We start from the raw sequence: 27,081 nt of genomic DNA, 5'->3' as shown, positions 1-27,081 counted from the left end.
GCTCCGACCTACCTAAGGCCAGTCCTGCATTCGGGTCCCATTTACAGTGTGCAATTTGTTTTGTTGTGTTGTTGTTATTGTTGTTGTTGTTTTGTTCTGTTCTATTTCAGTAGAACCACAAAGAATGTGTACCGTAAAGACTAAATGTCATTTTATTTCACACAAGCGTTTTACAGTTATGACAAATGACACATTTTTCATTTTCCATTTAAGCAATTGTAAATAATTATATACTTCATTTGTTCTTTTATTATAATTATTGATTGTGACTATAAAGGATAAAGCGGGTCTGTTGCATGTACACATTATAAAAGATTTCTGTTTATAGCAATACATTCTGGAGTGTATGTGATGTTATATAAAAGCAAGGTGTTCAAGTACATGTCATCTTCTTCTGCTGCATAATAAAACCCACACTGATCAGAGAAAGGGGTCCTGGGTCTTGAACGTCTGTCTCACATCAGTCTCTCTTTCACCAAATCAGAAACTCTGTGTGCTGCATCCTTGGAAGGGAACCATGAATTCTTTAAAACTGCTAAAAAATAAATAAAAAAGAACATAGTTGTAACAACTGGGTCTATGTATTATTTTACCTGTCTACTGTGGAAACGCTCTGGATGTGGCATGCAGCAGCTCTTATCTGTTATGTTTAAGGTTCTGCCAACATAAGCAGCCTGCAATATGTGGTTATCATGCTGGTGTCACTATCTATCGATCTATCTATCGGTCCTCTTACATTTGCAGATTTGTCGGTCGCAGGGAAAGGGGGGGTGCAAACTAGCCCCGATCAGCTAGATCGGTACTTGTTTGCAATGCCTTTAAGCAGGCAAGACAAATCGAGGGGCCCAGGCTGCATGAACGATCCCTGTATCATTCAAGCCGCCTGGGAAACTGCTGTCAGTTTTCTTTTATCATTATCAGGCACACAATACCCTGTTTACACAGGAAGATGTTTTCCCTGACAATGATAAATTTGAAAGCCTGCTCTGAAAGCGACTCTGTACCCACAATCTGACCCCCCAAACCCCTTGTACCTTCGGATAGCTGCTTTTAATCCAAGATCTGTCCTGGGGTTCGTTCGGCAGGGGATGCAGTTATTGTTTTAAAAACAACTTTTAATCCTACAACGATGTGTCTAACGGCCGGGGCTTACATTTGTATATGCATTAGGCTGGCACCACCTCTCCTTCCCTCCTCCTTACCATTAGGAATGATCCAGGAACATTTATTGCTGTTTCAGCTTTGCACAGGTGTATTAACGATCCAGCCCATGTTCATTATGCACAAAGCTGGGCAATAGGAAGCAATCTGCCTGGAGTATGCCTAATGATAAAGAGGGTGGGGAGGAAGGACAGAGAGTTTGTGCCAGCCTAATGCATATAATAATGTAAGCCCGTTAGACACAGAGCTGCACGTTTAAAAGTTGTTTTTAAAACTGCATCACCTGCATCACCTGCCGAACGGACCCCAGGACAGATCCTGGATTAAAAGCAGCTATCCGAAGGTTTAAGTGGTTGGGGGGGGGGGGGCATTTAAGACCCAATCAGCCAAGGATCGGGCATTTTCACTGTCCTTGGCTGATCCCTTTTACACAGGCCAATTATTAGCTGCAGGAGTTATAATCTGCCCATGTTAAAGACCCAAAGGGAACCAATCAGCCCAATTGGGCTGATATGGTTCCCGAGAGCGCTGTATAAAGCTCCTGCAGCAGCCATGGCACGTACTGGCCGTGGCTGCAGCAGAAGCTTTATACCGGAGAAAAAAATAGGATCTAGTCATCGTGCTCTGCCTGTCAGCGCACTCAGAGGGTTTGATTGACAGGCAGAGAGGTCCGTTACTGGCCTCTCTTCCTGTCAATCATCCTGCGGAGCACGCTGACAGTCAGAGAGCGTTGACTAGATACGGACAGGGAGGAGCCCATATCACTGCTTCCCCGCCCGTGTCTGTCATGCGCCCGGAGAATAAAACTCTTTTTTCCCCAGGTATAAAGCTTCTGCTGCAGCCGCAGCTGGTACATTCCATGGCTGCTGCAGGAGCTTTATACAGTGCTCCTGGGAACCATATCAGCCCAACTATATCAGCCCTTATACATTAAATGGTTATGGGAGGCTGCAAACAAGCACAGATCAGACAGACCAGACTTGTTTGCAGTGCCTTTACATGGCAAAAGAAATCGATGAGCCGGGCTGCACTAATGATCCTTGTGTTGTTCATGCAGCCATGGAAACTGACAGCAAAGAAGAATATATCCATGCTGTAAGTTTCCAGATCACATAGTAGTACATACTTACCTAGTGCGCTGCTACTGTGATGCAGCATCCTCTTCTTCAGCGCTCCTGTCCGGCCGCTTTGTCTTCAGGATGGCGTAGCACAGCATCAGCGCACTAGGAAAGTATGTTACATAGTTACAGTTAATACGGTTGAAAAAAGACACGTCCATCAAGTTCAACCAAGCTGTGTGATCTTGAAACTGACCGCACAGATACATATGTATATCCTATATGTATGAACAGTATATCCTATACGTATATCTGTGCATCAGTTTCCTTTTATCATCATTGGCCTCACATCCTCTGTTTACAGGATTGAGCATTTTCCCCGTCCTTGGTTGATCACTGTTACTTTTACATGAATTTCAGCCACAGGAGCGTTTCTTGCAACACTACTGGACAATTATCTGCCCGTGTGAGAGGCCGTTAACATCTCTTCACATATCTGATGTCAGAATAGATAGAGTTTCCATATCATTGGTACCACATAACTTAAAACTGTTTTTGGATAAAATTTATAGAAATAGCAGTCACTTGTTCGACTGAAGGAATATTCACAATGATGTACTTCGCCTTTTTAGTATATACTGGTGATTCCAACCTGATTTCTAATAAATACTGTATAGGATTATTAATTTAAAATTGTTCCATGCACACATTTTTAATTTGTACCCAGTTAATCCATATTAAAAAACTACATCATACTTACCTCTAATTTAACAATATGACTTAAGCCCCTATTACAAGAAACAACTATCAGCACACTTGGCCAATTAGCAATTGTCTGGACGATAAATGTTTGGTGTAATAGCTCATGGTGAAAGATCAGCTGTATCAGCTGATCGCTGTCTTACAACATGTTGAATTAAAATGGCAATGGTAGTGACGGTCTACTGGCCATATACGCTCACCCCCCCCCTCCCCCAGGCTCAATGTCATTGCATGTAATAGCACAGACAGCGACACAGCGAGCAGGCAATGAGGAGCAAGCGAGTGCTGACCTGACAGGTCGGCATTCGCTTGCTTTGTAATACCAGTCCATGTAATAGGGCCTTAGACTAGGATTACACTTTTGCCAGGGCTCCACTCAGGAAGCTCAGTGAGAAGTTTTTTTATTTTGCAAGAACTAAGTGGACTGCAAGAAATAATTTTTTGACTGCTCAATTTCTCAAAATAAACACCAGACTGAAAGCTGACGTACCCCCTTTAAGTTAATGGGATCTCTTGGGTATCGGTCTGCATCAGTTAATGCTTGTTATTGAATAGACTGTCTGGATCCATTGTGTGTCACCAAACAGGCTTTCTGAAGGACGCTCCGAACAGAGCCCACAGCTTTAGGCTATGTTCACACACAATATTTTAGTCAGTATCTTGGTCAGTATGCTAAGCCAAAACCAGGAGTGGAACTGACAGAGAGAAACTATAAGGGAACAATTTGGCTATGTTCACACACCATCAAAATGATGTGATTTTAAAACAATGAAAATTATTAGTATAATATCAGTCAGTGTTGTAAAATAACCGCCATTATTTGTCGTCCATTTGTCGTTATTTTGACGTCCATTTCCCAAAAGTATATATTCGAGAATTAGAATGATTTACCAAAGAAGGTGGGGCCTGAAAATATGGCCGGCAGCCTGATTGGAGGAATGGAGGAGATGTGCCTGATCACAAGCAGCGTGGATGTAAGTATACACCCTCAGACACCAACTTCCAGGCATCATGTAAATGGTATTTGGGAAGACTGTAATAAATAATTTTGAATGTTTTTACACTTTTAAGCTTCACACAAATTTGACAACTAATTTGCTTGAGCAGAGCTTGAGTTCATATATGTTAATTCTCCTGTCTTTGATGTATTCCACTAACCGCTTAGGGAATTAGCAGTCTACGGTAGCTGCATAATTTATTAGAAGAAAGATTATACACCAGAAAAGGAGTAAGACACAGATTTCTTAACAAACTACTGCACACTGAGTGTTAGGGCTTCCTTTGTCAACCTGTAAGCCAATAGTGGAGGTATAAACACTTGTTTAGTGCTCCGCTTACCAAAACTAGAGATGACCAAACTTACAGTAAGTTCAGGTTCCCACAAATCCAACCACTCTGTATTTGAGTCCCAGTGGCTGGAGAAGAAGGATGAAGCCCTAAGGTTGCCTGGATAACATGGATACAGCTATAGCAGAATTTTTCCAGACAGGTCTAGAGCTGCAAGCATCTTCTCCATCCACCAGGATGAAAATACAGAGCAGTCAGGTTTGTGCAGAACTTGATTTGCTCATCTCTAATTGTAACATGCCACAGTTAGAGATGAGCGAACTTCAAGTTTAAGGCTATGTTCACACTATGTATGAGTCCAGCCGTAGTTCGTACGCAGCCGTAAATGTTCGGCTGAAAGTACGGCCGTGTGAAAAATAGACATGCGACCGGATTGCGAACATGCGGGCGAACCGCGAACATATGCCCGTAGAAGAGTTATGCTTTCCTAGCTTGTTTCGAAGCGATCTGAAACAGGCTATTTACTTGGAAATCTTCGCCCAGCCCAATAAAACACACAGAACCTTTTGGATCTAAAAATCACGTTCAATTTGGCTGAAATAAGTACTCCGTACGGGACCGCATGGAAATCCACGGCCGTGAGTTGGAACATTTCTGTCCTCAAACAATGGTCTTGTTCATTTTCACGGCACCGTATACGATCCGGCCATAAGCTCATACGTAGTGTGCATTGTGCGGCCGTATATCGTATACTTTCAAGCGAACGCATCAACCTCAAAACTACGTGCATATATTCGCGGTTCGCACTAAGGCGGACTCATACGTAGTGTGAACATAGCCTAATGGTGCGTTTACACAGGCAGATTTATCTGACAGATTCTGAAAGCCAAAGCCAGGAATGGATTTGAAAAGAGGAGAAATCTCAGTCTCTTCTTTATGACCCGTTCCCTGTTTTTAGTCCGTTCCTGGCTTTGGTTCAAAAATCTGTCAGATAAATCTGCTTGTGTAAACACACTCTAAGTCTGGGTTCAGGTTTGGCAACTTCTGTGAACCGGGACACTCAGTATTTACCCCTACACGTCTGGAAAAGTCGGTTGCTGCCCTCAGGAGTCCTAGAAAACATGGATACAGCCATACTCTATGTTCCCACTTTGGAAAAATATTAGTGAAGGTGGCCTTCTTGTTAAATAGACGGCCACTAATGATCGATGTCTTCCTGGTGACCCTAGGACGGCAACCAAAGGCTGAGTGTTCGGATTTGCAAAAGTTGCTGAACCCCAACCCGGACTTAAATTTGAACGTCACTCATCTCTAGTCATGGTACCTTGTGCAATAAAATTATGACAACCCATACAAGGCTCTGTTCTCATCTGGGTTGGAGGCGTCATCACAAATTCCATCAAAAATACAGTCCTACAGTATGTAGTCAGTTGAATGAAAGAAATGATAGATACTCAACAAACCCTACTAAAGTCAGTGAGGTCTGTCTAGAGTTGTTGGAGCCCATCATGTGATGGATCTAGAACCTTTGTCATTTTCATTGTTCTATAGAACAACAGAAAATAAACAGGCAGGTGTGATTACACAATAACCTAAAATTGCAAAAGAAAAGTATTTGGTGATAAACGCACCAATTCATTATATATAAATATTAATATAAAATAATATGCAACATGATAGTCCATACACATTTGGAGGGTTTGTGTATTTAATTTAATCTTGGATTTACTGTATGCCATTTACAGGTGCACAGGTTGTCACAAAACCGCTTAGGGAAGCAATGTATAGTATTAGGTTAAGTTCACACAACGTATATTTTCTATCAATCATGGCCGTTGTTGCAACAACGGCCGTGATTAAAAGAAAAGATACATTACATTGAAAACAGAAGGAATCCCAGCCGGAGTGTATACACATAGATTCCTAGCAGCAGAACTGACAGTTCACACAATAAAAAGAGCAGCTCCAGCCTCACGCTCCTTTGTGTGCTATGGTGAATTGGGATGAGGGCACACATGGATGCCAGAGTAGCAGTACCGGCTGTCACGGCCGCGGCGGCGTCCCGCGTTCCGGGCCGCCGCCGCGACCGCCTCCTGCCCCATGCAGCAGCCGGTGTCCATAGTCAGGGACCCGGCGCTGCTGTTACTTCGGCCCCGGGGGGCGCCTCACCTCTCCACGCGTGCCGGCTGTCTCAGATTTAAAGGGGCAGTGCGCTCCTAATTGGTTAGTTGCACTAATCACTCCCCTATAAATCCCAGCATGCCCTGTCCCTTGTATTGGAGCCTCTACATGCTTCCCATAGCGTTTGGCCCAGCTCCGTTGTTCCTGATTCCTGTCCGCTACCTGGTCCCTAGTCCCTGTTCCTGATTCCTGTCCGCTACCTGGTCCCCACTCCTTGTTCCTGGTTCCTGCTTCCCCGTTACACTTTGGTTCCTGTGTTCAGCCTGTCACGTGCGGTCTCACCTACAGACCATTGCCAGTACCATCTCCTGCCTACTGCTCCTGCCACGCCTCGCCTGCCGTCACTAGCAACCAAGCCAGGGGTAGCGACCTGGGGGTCGCCTGCCGCAGCAAGTCCATCCCGCCTTGCGGCGGGCTCTGGTGAAAACCAGCGGCCCCTTAGACTCCGCTCCCTGGTGAGGTTAGTGCCATCGCTAGTGACGGTCCAGTGGATCCACTACTCCAGGCGTTACAGTGGGCTCCAACCATGGATCCTGGCGAGGTGCCTGATCTCCGTGACGTCGCCAGAGTGGTCACTCAACAGGCGCAACAAATCCAGAAACAGTCGCAGCAGATCCAGCAACTCACTGCCGCCTTACAGCAGCATACTACAGCCCAGCGCACACCACCTCCTGACGCTGTTTCTACACTTCGACTGGCTCTCCCAAGCAAATACTCTGGTGACTCCAAGTTGTGCAGAGGATTCCTGACTCAGTGCACCATGCATATTGAACTTTTAAGTAGTCAGTTTTCCACCGAGCGCTCTAAAGTGGCTTTCATCATCAGCCTATTGGAGGGTAGAGCCCTGGCCTGGGCCACGCCACTGTGGGACCGTGATGATCCTGTTGCTGCCAATCTCCGGGCCTTCCTATTCGAGTTCCGCTCCGTCTTTGAGGAACCTGCCCGTGCTTCTTCAGCTGAAACTGCTCTCCTCAATCTCTCTCAAGGGAGCTCCTCTGTTGGCGATTACGCCATCCAGTTCCGTACCCTGGCGGCTGAATTGGACTGGAATGAAGCCGCTCTAATAGTCACCTTCAAGAAGGGCCTATCCAGTCAAGTGAAAGACGTGCTTTCCGCCCGAGACCTACCTACCTCCCTGAACGAACTCATCCTACTGGCCGCCAGAGTTGATACTCGTTTTTCGGAGAGGGAGGAGGAGGTTCGGCATGAACATCTACTAAGCCGTTCCCGTCGCCATCCCCAGCTGGCGCCGGTTTTCCAGAATCCTGACTTTCCGATGTCCCAGCCCTCTCCTGAGATTCCTATGCAGGTGGAACGGGCTCACCTGACGCCTGATGAAAGAGTCCGTCGTCTGGAGTTGAATCTCTGTCTCTATTGCGGTGGTTCAGATCACTTTCGGCTGAGATGTCCCCTACGTCCTCAAACGTCCGGAAAATGCTCGCACCTAGGTCCGGTGGGACAGGTGTCCCTAGGTGTGAATGCCACCTTTCCCAGTCTGTCTATGCCAGTTTCCATCCGAACTCCCTCAGGACAAAATCACCAGACTACTGCCTTTCTCGATTCTGGGTCAGCAGGCAGTTTTATTGCGGCAACATTGGTCCAAAGATGGCAGCTACCCGTGACCCGACTAGCCAGGCCCCTGACTACCTCCTCGGTCACGGGCGAAATTCTTACCGACCGTGTGTACTACCAGACCGCACCTTTAGTCCTCCAGGTGGGTCCTTTACATCAGGAAAAGATATCCTTCTACGTCCTGCCCCATTCTTCCCCCGCCGTCCTCCTGGGACTCCCTTGGCTGCAATTACATGCCCCTAAGCTGGACTGGAGAACCGGGGAGATTCTCAGTTGGGGTCAGGACTGTTCCAGCCAGTGTCTCAAGTCACCTCTGACCAAGTACTCTATGTCGTCATCCAACCCCGCCAAGCCTCTATCCGGCCTACCGGCTGAAGACCCAGGCTTGGCGGAAGCCTTCTCTGCCGAGGTGTACCCTCTCTCCGTACCCGAGACTGAGGTCATGTCCTCTTACCACCAGGAGAACTTACAGAAGGATCTCATCCACAAACCCACATCCCCTTGCCACGTTATACCTCCTGATCGCCTAGTACCAGTCGTCACCTCTACTCTTCGGAAAGTACCCCCCGGAAAGACCCGTGTTCACCCTGCACTTCAAAGAGGTATTTTGAAGTGGGGACATTCCTCATTGGAGGCCGGGCACTCTGGAGTCCGTAAGACCGGCCAACGGATCTCCCGCCACTACTGGTGGCCCAGTCTGTTCCAAGATGTCAAAGACTTTGTGGCTTCCTGTGCCGTCTGCAGGCAAGAAAGAGGGGGAGGCCAAAGGGGGGGGGTACTGTCACGGCCGCGGCGGCGTCCCGCGTTCCGGGCCGCCGCCGCGACCGCCTCCTGCCCCATGCAGCAGCCGGTGTCCTTAGTCAGGGACCCGGCGCTGCTGTTACTTCGGCCCCGGGGGGCGCCTCACCTCTCCACGCTCCTGTCCATTGCTGTGCCGGCCGGCGCGCGCGTCCCCGCCTCCTAGGGCGCGCGCGCGCCGGCTGTCTCAGATTTAAAGGGGCAGTGCGCTCCTAATTGGTTAGTTGCACTAATCACTCCCCTATAAATCCCAGCATGCCCTGTCCCTTGTGTTGGAGCCTCTACATGCTTCCCATAGCGTTTGGCCCAGCTCCCTGTTGTTCCTGATTCCTGTCCGCTACCTGGTCCCTAGTCCCTGTTCCTGATTCCTGTCCGCTACCTGGTCCCCACTCCTTGTTCCTGGTTCCTGCTTCCCCGTTACACTTTGGTTCCTGTGTTCAGCCTGTCACGTGCGGTCTCACCTACAGACCATTGCCAGTACCATCTCCTGCCTACTGCTCCTGCCACGCCTCACCTGCCGTCACTAGCAACCAAGCCAGGGGTAGCGACCTGGGGGTCGCCTGCCGCAGCAAGTCCATCCCGCCTTGCGGCGGGCTCTGGTGAAAACCAGCGGCCCCTTAGACTCCGCTCCCTGGTGAGGTTAGTGCCATCGCTAGTGACGGTCCAGTGGATCCACTACTCCAGGCGTTACACCGGCCAGGATAAATTTCACTGACACCGGCCGATCTGTGATACTGAAGGGTCACAGAACGGCCAGTGTCATACAGCGTTTGAACCCGGCCTTAGATGGACGTTTCTAATCAACCATACAGAACCCACACATATTGATTTCTCGACCATTACAAATTACAAAAAGCTCTACTAGACAGGGGACAGGAGAAAGTAGGATGGAAAATTAAAAAATATATATTTAGCCCTTTAGGACCCAAGATGCTGCAACCAATCACTGCTTTTTTTTCAGTGACAGTGCTTGACCAGGAGTGACCAACGGAATGAGTATAAGTTGTTTTTTTTTACACCTTATCCTTGCCTCATTAAATTTTTTATTAAACCCAGAAAACCCCTTTACTTGTTCATTGTGTTGTCAGGGCCCCCGGGGAACAAAGAGACACAGAACAAGTGGGCCATATGGCTAGCACCTCCCAACCTACTTGCAGAGCAGGTCCTAACTGATCTTCCGAAACTGGGCAGCAGTCCCTGCTCTCAATTAAGTGCAAAACATAGACAAACAAAATACAGGACACAAAATAGATAGCACAAATGGGCCGAGGAGAATACCAGACAAGCAAGGTACAAAAGCCTGCGATAGTAACAGAGAGGGCGAACAAGGTATAATGACAGTAAACAAGGCAAAGTAAAAAAAGAAGCAGAGGTGAGAACCAAGAAAGCAGTAAGGAATGGAGGACCAAACAAATGGAGGACGATGCCAGTGATGCAACAAGGTAAACGATGAACAAAAAGCCGAAGATAATAGCAAGATGAACTAAGGACAAAGCGAGGCACACTGAACCAAAAGACAAGGAATGGAAAGAACAGGCAAAAGGATCAGGAAACCAGGAATAGAGACTGTAAAGCAAAAATGCTGGATCAAGCTGAACAGACTAGCTGAACAAAGCTATCAAGAGCCCAGACTGAGATGAGAGAGATGTCTATGAGGGAGACCAAGTCCTGGACACAAAGCTCATAGAAAAAGCATAAGAAACACAGAAAGCCAAAGGTGAAGAGACCTGTCCATCAAAACACAGCAGAGACAATTAGGGAGAAGGCCACAGCAAGGTAAGTGCAGGGAGAACTAAGAAACATGGAACGGATCACAGAAGACAACAGCAAAGAACATAATAAAACCAGGAACAGAATTAAAGGGGTTATCCAGCGCTACAAAAACATGGCCACTTTCCCCCCTACTGTTGTCTCCAGTTCAGGTGTGATTTGCAATTAAGCTCCATTTACTTCAATGGAACTGAGTTTCAAAACCCCACCCAATCTGGAGACAATAGGGGGAAAGTGGCCATGTTTTTGTAGCGCTGGATAACCCCTTTAAGGCCAAAAGGTGCAGAGGTCGAATCTTTGCCGCAGAGCGTGGCACTGATGCCCTTTCAGGCACGATCATGACGTGTGTATTATGCTTTTGATAGTTTCAAATAGAAATGTTTTTTTCCAGCCTGTAAATATAATAATTCAGAGGTAGACTGTTGTACGCAGTGCCCCCAAATGTTTTTTTGAGAGCAATATGTTTTTTTGAGAGCAATTCAATAAAAATAAGGATACCAAACAAAGAAGATATAATTCCTCTACAAATATATATGTCATCTAATAGAATACCAAGACAACAAGATTTAGGAGCGGTTCTGAAATTACCAAGGAGACTACATAGGATTGGCACCATATGTTATGACATATGAGTCATTTAGCAAATAAAGCTAAGTGAGTGCATTCCTAATGTATCCCAACAGATAATTTGTGCAAATGGCTCATCCTCTGTATACTTTGTTGACATCTGCAATCTGCTCAGATAGACTTGAAATATAATGTTATTTGCAGCAAGGGAGACAGATTTCTTTTACACTAAAGAAAAAAAAACACACACACAACTGTCTGGAGGTACCACGTGCTGATGAACATACCTCCTGCACGTCACCCTAACTTCCAGGAACATCTTACAATCTGGCTTTGCAAATGCACATTAATCACATTAGTCTAATCTGAAAAAACCCTGTTCCTCTACAGCACCTTACCTTATTTTACTCTTTATTCCATTACAAAACATTAGTAATGAAAGAAATTGAGGGAAATTAAAGGGGGTTTTAAAGGTGTTTTCCAGGATTATAAAAAAAACCAGCTAATTTCTTGCCCAAACAGCGCCAGCCCTGTCCTCAGGTTGTGTCTGGTATTACAGTTAAAGGACAACTCTGTCGGGACCTGCAAAAAAAAAAAAACATAGACACACACACTACATACTCACCATCCCTCCAGTGACGAGCGCCACTCAAATCGCCCGCCGTCCGCGTCTCCGTCACCTCCTACCGCCATCCTGCGATGTCCCTCACTTCCGGGTTCATGGGAGAGAAAAGGTGCATCGGCAGCCTTTTCATTGGCTGGAGCGCATCACATGGCTTCCAGCAAGCTCAGCCAATCAGGGCTGAGCAAGCTGGAAGCCATGTGATGCGCTCCAGCCGATGAAAAGGCTGCTGATGCGCAAGTGCACCGGCAGACTTTTCCTCTCCCATTCACTTCAGCAGAAGACGCAGACGAGGAAGAAGACCTGGCCCGCCCCCTGGCTCTGACGACATTGTCACAAGATGGCGCCCAGGAGAAGAGGATGGGGGTCGTCAGTAATTTGGTATGTATAATTTATTTGACTTCTGGGGGGGGGGGGGCAGATAGGTTATTAACACACATTAAAAAGTTATATAACTTTGTAATGTTTGTTAAATAAGATGGAGTTGTCCTTTAAGCTCTATTCACTTCAAGGGAACTGAGCTACAGAACCCCACACCCAACCTGAAGACAAGATTAGCGCTGGAAGAAAGTGGCCATGTTTTTGGATATATTATGGCTATGTTCACACATGTTCACACGCATGTTTGCACAGCATGAAATATGCAGCAAACACTGTAGCCCTTACAATAAGTATTGGATGTAGCCATCAGAGCATTAAGAATATAAGGGGACATATATAAAACTTGCACCCCTACGCCAGCCATGACCCCAGCTCACCAGATAAGCAGACGGGGGGCCCGGCAAAAAGGGGTGGAGGCGTCACCAGATTTACTATGATCCAGTATACAAAGATCAATATTAACTATATACAAATATTATCTAATACTAGTATACAAGAGGCACATAATACTGCCATACCATGACTACCACACAGTGAGTGAATAATACCACCACACTGTTACTGAATGACCAATAATGCCACTATGCAAGGAACAAATAGTACCATCAGACCATGACCACATAGCATAATAACAATACTATCTCCACCCTATACACAGGCTAATATTACTCTTGTGCCTGGAGGCAGCATTATACCTCCCGCCACAAGAGGCATCTACCTCCCCCAGTGTTGTTACTTGTTCACAGTCAACGCCAGAAGACAGAGGGAAAAGCCAGAAAAGAATACCACTGCAGCAGGTGAGTATGATTTTTTTTAAATCTCCATTTTTATGGCCAGGAAATACTGACGATTTCCTGTAGCCTCCTGAGAGGCTTCCTGATCAGTTCTTACAGACTGTGAAAATATCTTAACTCTCTACTTTTTCCAACATCATTTTTACCTTATCCTCACCCAAATTGCCACAAATGACATTAATGCCCCTCTTAGTAGGTATCTGCCACCCAGTAGGTAGTCAAATGCCCAGAGTAGATAGCGGCAACCTAGTTGGTAGATATGCCCCCAGTAGGTAAATGTACCCAGTAGTTAGTTGTCTCCTTGTAGGCAGCCAGGTGCCACATCTCTTACCCTGTAGAGCATGGGCTGCATTGAGTATAGGTTCCTTGCTCTATCATCTTCAACCTGCAAGTGCATTTGTGTATGAAAGTGGAGCTTTCTAGCAAGGGGGGGTCAGGAAAAGAGATGATCGAACAGGGCCGAAGTTCAGATTCGTACAAACCCAAACCAGGTTCGTACGAACCTGAACATTGGCCCTGTTCCATCATCTCTAGTCAGGAATTGCCCAGAAACTCTGCCCCCCCCCCCCCCCCCAAAAGCTGGGAAGACAGTGACACTCTAGGCGTCCCCCTGTGTTATACCTTTACCTATGGCCAGATAAATGTTTTTTACACAGCTCAGCAGTGACAGAGTTAGTATAAGAAGTATTAGAAAATTCCAAGCCATTGGGCAAAGGATAACAGGGCTTACCGTGTACAATAATACACAAAAATTTGTATAGTATTCAGACTGAATCATTCATGCAAGACAGGATTTCTAGATATTTGTTCATTGATTAAAAACCACCAAACCACATGCAGCGTACCATGTGAAAAAAATGCATTACATTTTGAAGATTCAGTAAAAACATATTCAGTAAAAGAAAATCATGTTATATTTATTTTGTGTATATATATATATGTATATATATATATATATATATATATATATATATATATATGTTATATATACTGTATATATATATATATATATATATATATATATATATATATATATATATATATATAAAATTTGTTTTCTGATTGACCACTTTCCCTGTCTCAGATCTATAATCCTCAGCATCACACGGGCAGCAGAATGTTCAGAATTGAAGTTAATCACAGCCATTATGTGAACCCCTACAGAGACTTTTTTCCCTTAGATGTTCCCTTTAAATCCTTCATAATTTTTATTTGTTGCTGTATAACTGCAGTAAATTGTGCAGAGCTGAAATTTCTATTATCTTTCTTCTGCTCCAGCAGACACCCACTGGCTGCATGGCTGTACACTATTAGCAATGGTCCTGTCAGACGCTTATTCTCTTCAAGGCAATTAAAATGTGAGGATAGGCAGCCTGGCTAAAAGTTCATAGAGAAATAAATTATGTGCTTCTCTGAGTCCACATGTCTGGGGCTTCAGCTTCTCTTTCATTGAAGTTGGGGAGGCAGTATTGTTTTTCTGTTTTTTTAAGCTATTTTCTAGAATAAATTGCTTATAGGAGATATATATCACTAGTATACACTATTTTATGTCATACCAGACCTTTTTTTATTCCTTCCCACATTGTCACATCAGTAAACAGGACCACAATTTAGCCAAATATTTGCACTGATTGACTCCTAAATATAATTCCCTGCTTAATATTTATGTTTATGGAATGTAAACAGTGATTGATCATAACACTGTAGTGCATAATATTGCATAAATGATTGATCAAGCAACACCCCACCATTTTATAGATGCTCTAAATCAGTCATCCAGTTATAACCATTTAGCCCTTGTCAAATCAAAGGACGATTTCGGTGATTTTTTTTTTTTTCAAATTAACTGGTACCAGAAAGTTCACAGAGCACAGTGCCAGACTGGAAAGAATACCCCACCCGCAGGACATACAGCAGCTGATAAGTACTGGAAGACTGGAGGTTTTAAAACAATTAAATAATGAATCTGTATAATTTTATACTACCAGCTGATTTGAAAAAAAATATTCTTTGCTGGAGTTCCCCTTTAACTCAGGTTTGTTCCAGCTTCTAGTAAATCAACTACAAGACCCATTGCCTAATATATTCCCCTTGATAAGTACTATTGTAGCAAGATGATCAATGCCATTCAACCCAACATTGTTAGAAGCAATTAGCCATGTTATGACTATCCAGTTACATAGTTACTGTACATAGTTATTATGGTTAAAAAAAGACACATGTCCGTCAAGTTCAACCAAGGAGGGGATGGACAGAGAGAAGGGGCATGGATGATGGGTCGGTTCTATACATATGCATTTATGGTATTTTGGTCTAAGAACGTCTCTCTCCTGTAGTGAAGGCTCTACTGTTTTTGCTGTGACCAGATCCTGGGTAGACTGTTCCACAAATTCACTGTTCTCATAGTAAAGAAGGCTTCTCACCTTTTTTTCTCCATACAGAGGCAATGCCCTCTTGTCTTTTGAGGGGATTTTACCTGTAAGATTTTTTTCCCATATCTCCCCTTATATGTCTCTTCTCGAGACTAAACAAATCTAGCCTCATAACTAAGATTCTCCATTCCCCTTATTAGTTTAGTTGCTCATCTTTGGACCTTTTCCAGCTCTAGGACGTCCTTTCTATAAAATGGTGCCCAGAACTGAACACCTTACTTCAGATTAAATGAATATTGACATTCTATTTACCTGCAGCCAAAAAGTTAAAAAGAAAGACAGAGACATATGAAAAGTTTTTATCGGTCAAGATCTGAGTGTTCTTACTCCCTACTGATGGAAAGAAAAGTGGGTGAAAAACTTTGTACCATGTGAGCAATTCAATCTGACTATACAAGTCTATAGGGCCAGTTTCATAAACAAACAGTGGAGAGACAAGCAATAAGCCAAGTCTTTTTTCCCTGTTCATTCTGGCAATCATTTGGGGTCTGAATACCCAGCAGAAGATACCCTTTAACATTTAACCCTTTAACATTTAACAGAATGCTGATTCAGATGTAGCCATGGTTAGCATGATCCCTGCCACAACAATTGTACCTTCAAGGCTACTGTACAACTAGTTTTAGGCTATGTTCACACAAAATAACAGCTGTTGTTTGATAATGATAAATAATATTGTAAAATAATGGCCGTTATTTTGCATAAAAAGATGTTGCGTGAACAAAGCCTCAGACATGCACATGTCTATGCAGAAGATTTGGAGCTCTGCATCAGAAAACCGGAGCTCCATCTGTTTTCCTGTCCATGTGAACACGGCCTTACTCATCCGAAATCAAACTAAACAAGAATTCCAAGCAATGCAAGATACATTAACATTCAAATCAATCCTATACATCATATATTGTGGAATAAATAAGCAAGGCATCAGATATGATGCATCCTCGAGACTCAACAGCTCTCTAGTCCTAATTTTTATACTAAGTGCCTGCTTGGCAACAATTTACTGAAAGCTTTATACATATTCAATTTTCCTATGAATACACCCAAAAAGCTTGTAGAATATAGTTTATCTGTCAGAAACCAAAGTCTAATTATTTAACAAAATTTATCTTCTGTGCATCACAAGCATAAAAGTTATTATTTTACAGCTTTATCACTAGAGCAAAATTATCTAGAAAGCATAAAAGCTTTTAAATCAATCACAGGTGAGTGATAAGATGCACTTAGCTTTACTTGTATACCGCGCTTAACAAATAAGCTGCAGTGAGAAGCTGCATTTCTTCGAGCATCACAGAAACATACTTTTCAGAATTCCTTTTTTTTCCATGGGTTTGCTGCATTCTTCTACTACAACGGCCAATTACCTGCACATACATATTAGGACAGGGGCAGGCTGTATACTGTAAATAGGGCTTGTATACACTGTAAACCTCACATCAGTATCTACTACACATGTGTAATCTCTCCGAAATGGGCATTTTTATATTAGGTTTTATAATTTTTATATTATATTATATTATGGTCACATGGTCCTTCATCATGCCGGCCATCTTATGGACAGAAACAACACAGGTACACAGGGAGCTTCTGTCAGTAAATGCTGTGAGTACACTTACTAATACTGTACACTGAGCAATGTTTACTATAAAGTGGCCAACCCCTTTAATCATGTAATTGCTATCCCATCATCCCTCAATGTGTTAATGCAATGAAGCTCCAACATGTGCAAACATACCCTTCTGGACTATGTTAAGAAATAGCATGTAATACACATTTAGGCCACATTCACAGAAAATGATCTTTACTGCCGCTGAATTCGGATGCGGGCGCATCCGTGCGCACCCTCATCAGAATTCTCTGTTGCTCAGAGCTGGAGTTTCAGTATCATTTTTCCCCTGGAAAATGATAAATGAAGCGCACGCAGAGGCTGCACCCCCTCTGTGTGCTGCCGCACCCCCCTGTAACGCCCCCTCTCCACCCCACTGATGAAGGTGGCGCAGAACGATCCAATGCGAATGAAATATTCACAAAAAGACCTTTTGCGAATATTTTCCCACCGATCAGGCCGATCTGCACCGAAAAAAGGCATTTTCGCCTTTTAATACATGTCCCTCTATGTGTGTACACTCCGGCCAGGATTCCTTAGAAGGCAGCACTACGTAAGTACCGTAGTAATCACGGCCGTGATCAACAACAGACGTAATCACTATGGTACTTATGTAGTATGAACATAGCCTCAATCAGCGTTAGTTAGCGTTAGTGATACCATCACTATTTCTGCTGCAATTCTATCAAAATCGTAGCAAAGTATGGATATTTTACCCCGATATTATAATATAGTGGCAAAATAGTATAAATTAAATGCACATTAAGGGCCTGTTCATACTATGGATTCGGCGCGGAGATTCCGCCGGGAACCTCCATCCGCGGACTCCGCGCTGAATCCTTTCTGCTATACCTTTGAATGGGAGGGCTCTCCCATTCAAAGACATAGCTGGAGGGAATCGGGGCGGAGTCTGCGCCAAATTCATAGTCTGAACGGGCCCTAAGATTATGTTCTCACTATGTAATAAGATCGGCCGTATTTTGTGACAACGACCAATGTTATTAAATATGGCCATTGTTTTTCCATAGAGTGAACATAGCCTAAATGCTATGGGTGAACATACCCTTTGTTTAGTTTGCTACAGCGATTATGTCATTTAACATCCATGTGAGTGGTGTAGCCTCTGGCCCGGGCAGGCTTCTGACGTACATACAGTTATCACTGCTGATTCCACATTCTGCAACAAATCTGCCATGTGTGATGTGTAAAGTTACTGTTCCCAATCCCTATTGTCAGTGTCTGTTAACAGAATCAAGCCCATAGACAACTTCTCATTGTATGGTAGATTTCCATCTTCTAGTGCCAGTATTAATCCAGAGATGCATCTATCGGTGTCCGTATGCCATCTCTGTAAATCGTTCCTTCTGTACTGCATGCAGGTTTACAGTTTTGTGATTAAGTGAAATTCCCTAAAGAAATGATGTAAGGAGCCAGTTATTTAAATGAGTGAAAAGACCTTGAGGGTGGATGGAGAAGAGACTATGGCTGCGACATCACAAGCATGCCGGCTTCCATAACAAATTAAGTGTCCGTATGACAGATTCCATTTAATAACAGGTGAATGCTGGGTTTGCCTGTAGTTATACTATGTTTATTCCGTCTAATTAAAATCCACTATAGTTAGAATTTAGCGGGTTTCCGACTAGACAGTAATAGCCTGCTGTATTCCTGATGAGACAAGCTAGAAGAAGTCATTTTTTAAATGTACCATACTGCAAGATTGGAGCAGACTACTCTTTAATGTCAGTGCTGATTACATGCAATAAGAGACGTGTGGGATAGAATACACAGCAGATGTTTTATGTGTACCCAACTTCCAATCTTATCTATTGCAATGCTTAGTAGGTGAGCAGTAGTGGATTTTCACAGCTAGCACAGGCTCACTTAATTTTTTATGTATCTCTTATAGAATAGTAAGTTATGGCACTGTGTATGCTCGTACAGTTTACAGCAGGGATAGGGAACTTTCGGCCCTCCACCTGCTGCAAAACTACAATTCCTGTCATGTCTGGACAACCAAAACTAAAGCTTTAGAGCAGGAATGGGGAACCTTTGGCAATCTAGGTCATTGGTTGTCCAGGCATGATGGGAATTGTAGTTCTGCAACAACTGGAGAGCCAAAGGTTCCCCATCCTTGCTCTAAAGTATTAGCTGTCCGGGCATTGTGGGAAATGTACTGTAGTTTTGAAACAGCTGGAGGGCCGAAGGTTCCCTGGTTTATAGTTTCCACAATTCTTCACTATAAGCAAACCATTATTTAAAGGGTTAGTGTTTCTTATGGAGCCTGCTGGTATGTAGATTATTATAGACTGGGCAAACATATGCAAATGCTCTCTTCAAAAATAAATAAAGAAATCTATCTAGTACTGGCTATGGGGGCGGATACGTAAGTCAATATCTAACCCATAAAAGAGTCTTGAAACATGACTAAAGATTATCAGGCCCAATGAAAAGTCAGAGATTGACTTACTAGAAGGGCTAGCATTGGAAAGATGTGATTGGGTTTGCTTGTTCCGTTACCGATTGCTGTGTCTGTTACATGGTGCAGAGCTCTGTCCCTAAAGGGCTACCACTCTACTACTGCATAGGCTCCCTGATCTGTTCCTTTAATATTCAAGGCTGTGCTTTGTTCAATTAGAAATCAATGCTGTTACCATAGCAGGGGGCTTATTCCTAATGCAGATCTATGGGGGGAGGACAGAGTGAAGATGTAGTGTCCTGGTACAGGTGTGCCAGCAAGTGTTATGCCACCTGGCTAAAGGTAAGTCTGTCACACTCTGGGATGATGGGTGCCTTTTTGCACCACTTGGTGTCTCACTCTCCCCTATCTGTTGTAAGCACAGCTGAAGGATGAAGGGTTAACAGTTTTCTGCTGTTCACTGTTTGACCAATTACCAGTGAAGGTACCACACACACAACCCACCAGCTACACTTCTTTCCTCCCTTTTCTCCTACACTGCCCCCACCAAGCTACAGATTTCTTCTATAAGAGACTTTGACTACAAGATGCACTGCTAAACCCAAAGGTAGGGTAACCATCACCTGGGTCAACTTTGCCTACACCTGGGATCCTTCTGAAAAGTCAGGACAATCCGGGCAGAGTACACGTCTACTTAGGCAAGGTCCCCAAGCGATCACCACTTCTTTAGAGTCAAACCACACTTCTTCTTCTTCTTCTTCTCCTTCTATTATCTCCTAAATTAAGTCACTACCTCAAGCACTACTATTACCTACACCTACACCTAGTGAGCTTTACCACTGTAACCTGTATTGCACTGAAGTCTTTAAAGGGGTTGTCCGGCGAAAAAAATTATTCACAGAATAACACACATTAAAAAGTTATACAACTTTGTAATGTATGTTATGTCTGTGAATGGCCCCCTTCCCCGTGTTTCCCCCCACCCACGCTAGACCCGGAAGTGTGGTGCATTATACTCACCGCATGTCGTGTCGTCCACGGTCTCCGATCGTCAGCAGTGACGTCTTCTTCGTAAGTTCGGCGGATCTTCCCGAGTGCCGGCCGCCCTCTGCAGCGTCATCCGAAGCTCAGCCGCGATTGGCTGAGCATAACTGTGCTCAGCCAATCGCGGCTGAGCAGCTGATGACGTGGCCGCGTCATCAGCCGCTCAGCCGCGATTGGCTGAGCACAGTGATGCTCAGCCAATCGCGGCTGAGCGGCTGATGACGCGGCCACGTCATCAGCTGCTCAGCCGCGATTGGCTGAGCACAGTTATGCTCAGCCAATCGCGGCTGAGCTTCGGATGACGCTGCAGAGGGCGGCCGGCACTCGGGAAGATCCGCTGGCCTCCCGAAGAAGACGTCACTACTGAAGATCGGAGACCGTGGTCGGCACGTGACAGGTAATGTATAGCGCACCACACTTCCGGGTACACGGGTGGGGGTGGTGGGACACGGGGAAGGGGGCCATTCACAGACATAACATACATTACAAAGTTGTATAACTTTGTAATGTGTGTTATTCTGTGAATAATTTTTTTCGCCGGACAACCCCTTTAAGTAAAAGTCACCTTCTGGTTAAGTGCTGGACATGTTGTGCTACCCTTTCAAATGCCGATGCCCGTTATTCCAGGGGTGGGTATTGCCACTCCTGGCCACCATGACAAGTGCCCCAGAGAAAAACACCAACACCCACCTGCTGTATACCACCGTAGCACCAAGGGCCACGGCAAAGAGAAAGACGATGCCGCTGCTCTGTAGTAAAGGAAATTAGGTGACTTAGAACAAGAGGAAAGCCGTCTGTGTAGAAGAGAAATGGTATGAGCAGCAGTCTTTGGGTAAGAAGGAGATCAATGGAGAACAATTATCATTATTTCTGCAAAACATTCATGTGAAATTCATAAAATATTTGTTTTACATAGGATAAAAAGTATTCAGAAAATGTATCTCATTGTGTCCATTATGAATGAAAATCCTGCTGTAATCACAAAAAATATATTTAGTTATCCAATATCCTTCAGTGAATACTGTAGATAAATGTGCAATGCAATGTTACCAGATTTAGTTACGTGTGCAAAACTCTGAGCATATCTGTCATCTTGCATTATATAAGAGTTACAAAATAATGCTGAAAGTCCTAATGCTAACTGGTGTAACAGAATTGTAACTACCAGGTGTTGAGTGAGCGCTAAAATGCTTGAGTGTTCGACTTGAGAATCAAACCCCATTGAAATCAATGGGAGACCCAAGCATTTAACCAGTTTCCTACTGCTGGGTGGAGTGGAGCATGCCTGGTTCACCTTCAATGTGTCTTGCAGTAAGGTATTGCATTTTTCCTTTCAAATTTTTGCATATTTTGTCACTTCACTCCGATGTTCCTTTGAGCACTATGATTGATAGAGCATGCTCGCCCAACACTACTATTTAAAGGGCATTTCTTAAAAGTCTTCAGCCAGTGTTCTTCTGATGTTATATTACATTATATTATAGATCAGCCAATGTTCTTCTGATCTTATATTACATTATATTATAGATATTACAACATTTTGTGTAGTAAACATACAATTTATTCATTAATATTATCATTATATACTGAATACACTCCAAATACACCTGCGCAATCTATTGAAAATCATTACTGGGCTGAAAGAGTGTTTATCCACATTGATATATTTTAGGAGTTATCTTACATGCCACTTTCCTAACATATACAGTAGTTAGTAACAGGACCAAGGTGAAAAATTAATTATCTAACTGGAAATACCTATAACTTGTACTGTTATAGGTCTGTGTTCAGGACATTATTCACCTGCTAAAAAGATCTGTATCTATAGCCAACTGCTTAGTCTACATGGAGTTGCCTGTACCATGCATGCTATGACTGGGGTTGCCCCATGACTAGGGCCAGTGATGCCAATTATCAACATCTATTAGCCGCTGCTATTTAAGGAATTCCTGCTACAGCAGACACGATGCATACAGTGTAGGTACTTGGTAATAGTGCTTCATTTGGTAATATATTTTGGAGACATTCCATTCTGAGCATCCAGTGGTGCAATATTTTTTAAACAGAACCTGACAGAAACTGTATTTTCTTCCTTATAAAATCAGAGGCATCCTGACATACAGTTAGGCCCCATATACTACTATGGGTGTTCCATTTCACTGTATAAAGCTATAATGTGTATTCGGCTACATTTACATGTTGAGTCGTTTTTCAGGACTGCACACAATGTCTGCAATCATAAACAATCTTTGTCCGCAATCTGCGAAAAAATCATTCGAATTGCATCCATAATCCGTTTTTTTTTTGCAGATCAGCAAAAACAGGAACGGTGATAGTCAAATTTTTTGGGAATGGATTAAAAGGATTACTCTTGTATATTATTACCGATTTGCAGACATTATTGATGTTTCAAAAATTACGGATCCATAAAAATAACAGATGCTCCCGAAGACTTCTATGGGACAATCTGTGTCGCAATTACAGTCTGTACTAGAGCTTGTTAGTAATTTTTGTGAATGAAAATTTTGTAGATTGCAGATCCGTAAATATACGGACAGTGTGAACAGCCCTATTGAAATCAATGGGTCCTACATTTGTCAAACTACAAAACTATGTAACATGTGAATGTGGCCTTGTTTCTTATGTTATAAGTGAACAGAGAGGCAGAACCCCCTCCTCTTCTCATCAGATCAGTAATCCTAGAGAATAAAGTTAATTATATGAATATCATAGGAGGCATTCCTGCTGCCATAATTCTATGTCTTATAGGATAATCACCCCCTTCTGCGCATACAGAGACAGCGCATTCCTCAGCACACATTTAGAATCCAAACTAATCCTTGCAGAAACCATTCCTGGAATGTGCAGCACTCCAGCGCACTCCACCAGCTCACCGCTCATAGACTCACATGCTAGACTAAGTAACTAATAACCATTTAACCTGCAAAAATCAATGGATAATCTGACCTCAATGACGTTTCACTGGTCAGGAAATTTATATCAGGCCCCATGTGGATCTTCAACATAGAGAAAAAACATGATAAAATATCAGTCCAGCCACTTAGGAGTTTCCTGCACCTGCTGCAGATATATGTATACTTTAGTCTAGACATGAGAGCATCTCTGTACTCTGCTTGCAGAATAAAGATATCATATAAGCAGATAGATATGTACATATGTATATAGAATCATTTTTATAACTGCTGTAACTAGATATTTGGTGTTTTCATTACACCCAAAGGTAGATGGCATTATTTGTCTCCCACAGAGGTAAAATCCATTCTAAGAATGCCCGCTGGATTGAAACATTATTGCCGTCACCCTATAAAGCTTAAAGGGAAACATTACCTAGGTACTAGCAAACACCAATTTAGAAGGAACCAAGGTAGAAACGCTTTATATATTAGCCTTGCAATGAACTCAGATGTCATCCCTTACTTTCTATTGCTTTCTAAATGGCTGCGCCTTACTGATTTTCAAGGACATTCTTGTCTATGGCTGATGTGACAGTCCCTCTCCCTGAAGTAAAAGAACACTGATCTCTCTGGTAAATGAAAGTTTCAAAGCCAATTATAGTTAAATGCTGAACAGACCCCAAAGCTGGTGCTGAAATGACCTGCCGAGGAATAAGCGAGTGGACGACCATGTCTATTGCTCACAGGAGACATAGACTGACAGCTCCTTGTATTTAACTATGAGGAAGACAATGGAGAGTGGAGAGTTATATAGCCGTAAATAAAAAGCTAAGTCTTGTTATTTGGAAAATATCACTATGGTCCTTACTTAGGGTAGGTAGGACATGCAATCCTCATCACTGCCTAGTGATTTATAGCACCCTAGAGAAGGTACACTTAATCTATATATTATATTGATGTATATCTGTACCATTATAGTCTATAAGTCTTGAAACTTAACTGAACATATATAAAGATTCACAATATATAGCAACAAGTTTACCATTCAGTGCTGAAATACAGTAGACAGGAATCCCAGACATTTCCACAAATACACTGACCACCTCCAGTACAGGTGGATACCCACCTCTCTGTATTCAGCTGTCCAGTATGCCACATACCTTACATAGGCACATGTTATTACATGCACATCTTACCTTTTTGGAGAAGGGGGGTTTACTGAGATTTACTCCATCCCGAATGAGTTTATCCCTTATCATGATCTTTAACTTTAGCTTTGGATAAGTAACCAAGTTCTTATTCAGTTGGACACTTTTATTACTCCTTGGGACCGGTTTATGAGCCTGTGCTTCTTTCCAGGCTTTGCTTTCATACTGCTCCACCAAGTGACTGGTGTAAATCTCAGGGGTGGGAGAATCTACCTGGGGCTCTAAAGTGAAATATAATCCGCTTGCTGACGCCTTCTCCTCTTCTCTTAGTCTGTGGACAGCATCGTGGATCTTCTTCCGATGCTGCTGGACCACCACCCCGATGGCATCCAGATCAGGGTCCCCAATCTGTTTGCACACCTCCAAATCATCATATCCATTATCCACAAAGGACTCGGCATACTGGGAAAGCTGCAATGCTTTCAGCCATTCGTATACTATATTCGCACACATGGTGAGTTAAAACAAAAAAAAAGGAAAATATTTGAGGTTGGACAAATGAGTCGCTTACTTCCAAACCATAAAAGAGAAAATTAACCATCTAAAAGTTAGGAGGAGAATTCCTGGCCAGCAATGTGCTCCGACAGCTGCTCCTACAAGTAAACAGTTGTGGGAAAGCAATGAGCTCCATTACAGCGCAGGTACCTGATGGTCCGTGTCATTCTGCAGCCAGGACGTGACCAGTCAATGCACTGGAACAACCAGCCCAAGAGCAGAAATCAGGCTGCGTCTCTGGCTGCTGTCCCTCAAGCCGGAGTAAAGTGATGACACAAGAGCAGGAAGAATTCAGAGCAGGCAACACCCTGATGCCATGTTAGTAAATATTTGCCGAACAAGTTAGTATGGAGGAGCAGGCTGCTACTTTTTATTGCTCACTTTGGGTTGAGTATACAGGAGCGATCCGAGAAAGCTGTCTTGCACACTCGTCTCTTCTCCCGCCCTCTCTTCTCTCCGATGCCAGACACACTTCTTGCTCCTCCACCAGTCAATACACTCCAGAAAAAAAAGAAAAAAAAAAAACATTCAATACTGTCTGAGGTTAGTGGGCTGCTAGTTGGCTCCTGTCATTCCTTGCTTCGTACAGCCTGCTAGAATAGGTCCTCCTGGCTCCGGCTTGTCCCCTCACAAGGCCGGCTGCACTCGTGTGTTTCTATGTTGTTCCAGATTCCATTCGCAGCGGCTTCAGAGAGGATTACAAGCGTGGTTCAGCCGGCAGCCTGTGCTGTGTGACTGTGTGTGTGGATGAGGGGAGGTGGGGACTTTGATTCAAGATTAATCTGCAAGGGAATACAGCAGGCAATTTGGCTGTGGCCAGCCTGGCTTCCATAAGGTTATTTGTGTCATTCCCTCTTCTTTCTAGGCAGTCTTTTATCTCCCTTTAAATGTGTCCTGCATTCACTGCAGAAATGCTAATCATTCTCTACATTTCCTGGTTTATTCCAGACTCATTCATCCAAACAAGGGATTGGGAGAGCTTCAATGTGTCAGTTATTGTGAATAGCATTGGAAAGTAAGAATCTCAGCCTATTGTAAAATGGATCTGACACTAGGAGCGGTGATGTCAGCCAGAACACTCTAGGTAAACCTATCTACCCCACTTATCTGCGGAATGTATGCATTCTACAATCACGGAAAAGACAGAGGAGAAATTGTAAATTCAGTCCACACTACCATCTGTTATCACGCCGTGACCTATTGTTTCTACCGACTATTTGTTAGAGGTTTTATTTTTTATGTCTCTACATACACTGTATGGACTTATGGGCCACCCCAATTTTTATCTTGTATTTTCATTTTTTGGAGAGGCATAGCACTTTTTTCTGCCTACGGGGCTGTTTCCGGTGCATTTTTTGCGCCACGGTCTCTAGTTTTTATTAGTATCATATTTGTTCATTTTTTTTTGTATTTTTCTTTTTATTATAATTTTTTTTCTGATATATAATGTAGGAAGAAATCAGGCATCCCCATGCTTTTTTGGCTTTTTTCATTTACGCCGTTCACTGTGCAGGAACACTGTTGTTATATTTTGCTAGATCCGACAATTACACATGCTACTATATATATATATATATATATATATAAAATATGTTTCTACACATTTCAAATCCCCTAGAGGACTATTATATTCATTCATTAGATTGCATACACTGATCAATGCTATGTCATTGCATAGCATTGATCCATGTGATCAGTGATCTTCCTGTAGAGTTTGCCTGAGGTTCCTTATAAAGGACCTGTCAGCCGCGATGCCATGGCGAAGACCGCCCGACCGCCATAACCCGCACACTCAGCTTCAGGCCATGATTTCTCTGCCCAGGGACTGGGTCCAGAAGCGGGACTTCTAGTGAGGGTTAAGTATGCCGGGCTCCACAAGGGGGTCGGGCGGGCTCCACCACAGCATCCCAGCTGACAGGTTCCCTTTAAGGGGTTGAGTAAGAAACAAAAAGTCAGATAAAATTGCAATTCTCAGTCTGGTCACTAAGCATCATAATAAACTGACATGT

At 43.6% G+C, this 27,081-nt stretch overlaps 1 protein-coding gene across 2 annotated transcripts; it reads right to left on the bottom strand.

Moving 5' to 3' along the window:
• Positions 1 to 210: 210 nt before the first annotated feature.
• On the bottom strand, positions 211 to 25,461 carry SAMD5 (sterile alpha motif domain containing 5). Of its 2 annotated transcripts, XM_069973779.1 has the most exons (3): positions 24,566 to 25,461; positions 2,292 to 2,384; positions 211 to 535 (listed from the first exon to the last, which is right to left on the bottom strand). In XM_069973779.1, the coding sequence occupies exons 1-2, from the start codon at positions 25,028 to 25,030 to the stop codon at positions 2,328 to 2,330; spliced, it is 522 nt and encodes a 173-aa protein (XP_069829880.1). In that variant the 5' UTR covers positions 25,031 to 25,461; the 3' UTR covers positions 211 to 535; positions 2,292 to 2,327. The 2 variants fall into 2 exon arrangements, with proteins under 2 accessions (XP_069829880.1, XP_069829881.1); XM_069973780.1 differs by lacking the exon at positions 2,292 to 2,384.
• Positions 25,462 to 27,081: the final 1,620 nt, after the last annotated feature.

This window comes from Dendropsophus ebraccatus, chromosome 6 (assembly GCF_027789765.1).
Source record: "Dendropsophus ebraccatus isolate aDenEbr1 chromosome 6, aDenEbr1.pat, whole genome shotgun sequence".
Lineage (NCBI taxonomy): Eukaryota > Metazoa > Chordata > Amphibia > Anura > Hylidae > Dendropsophus > Dendropsophus ebraccatus.
Note: the sequence above shows the minus strand (reverse complement) of the source record. Positions and strands in the feature narration are given on the sequence as shown.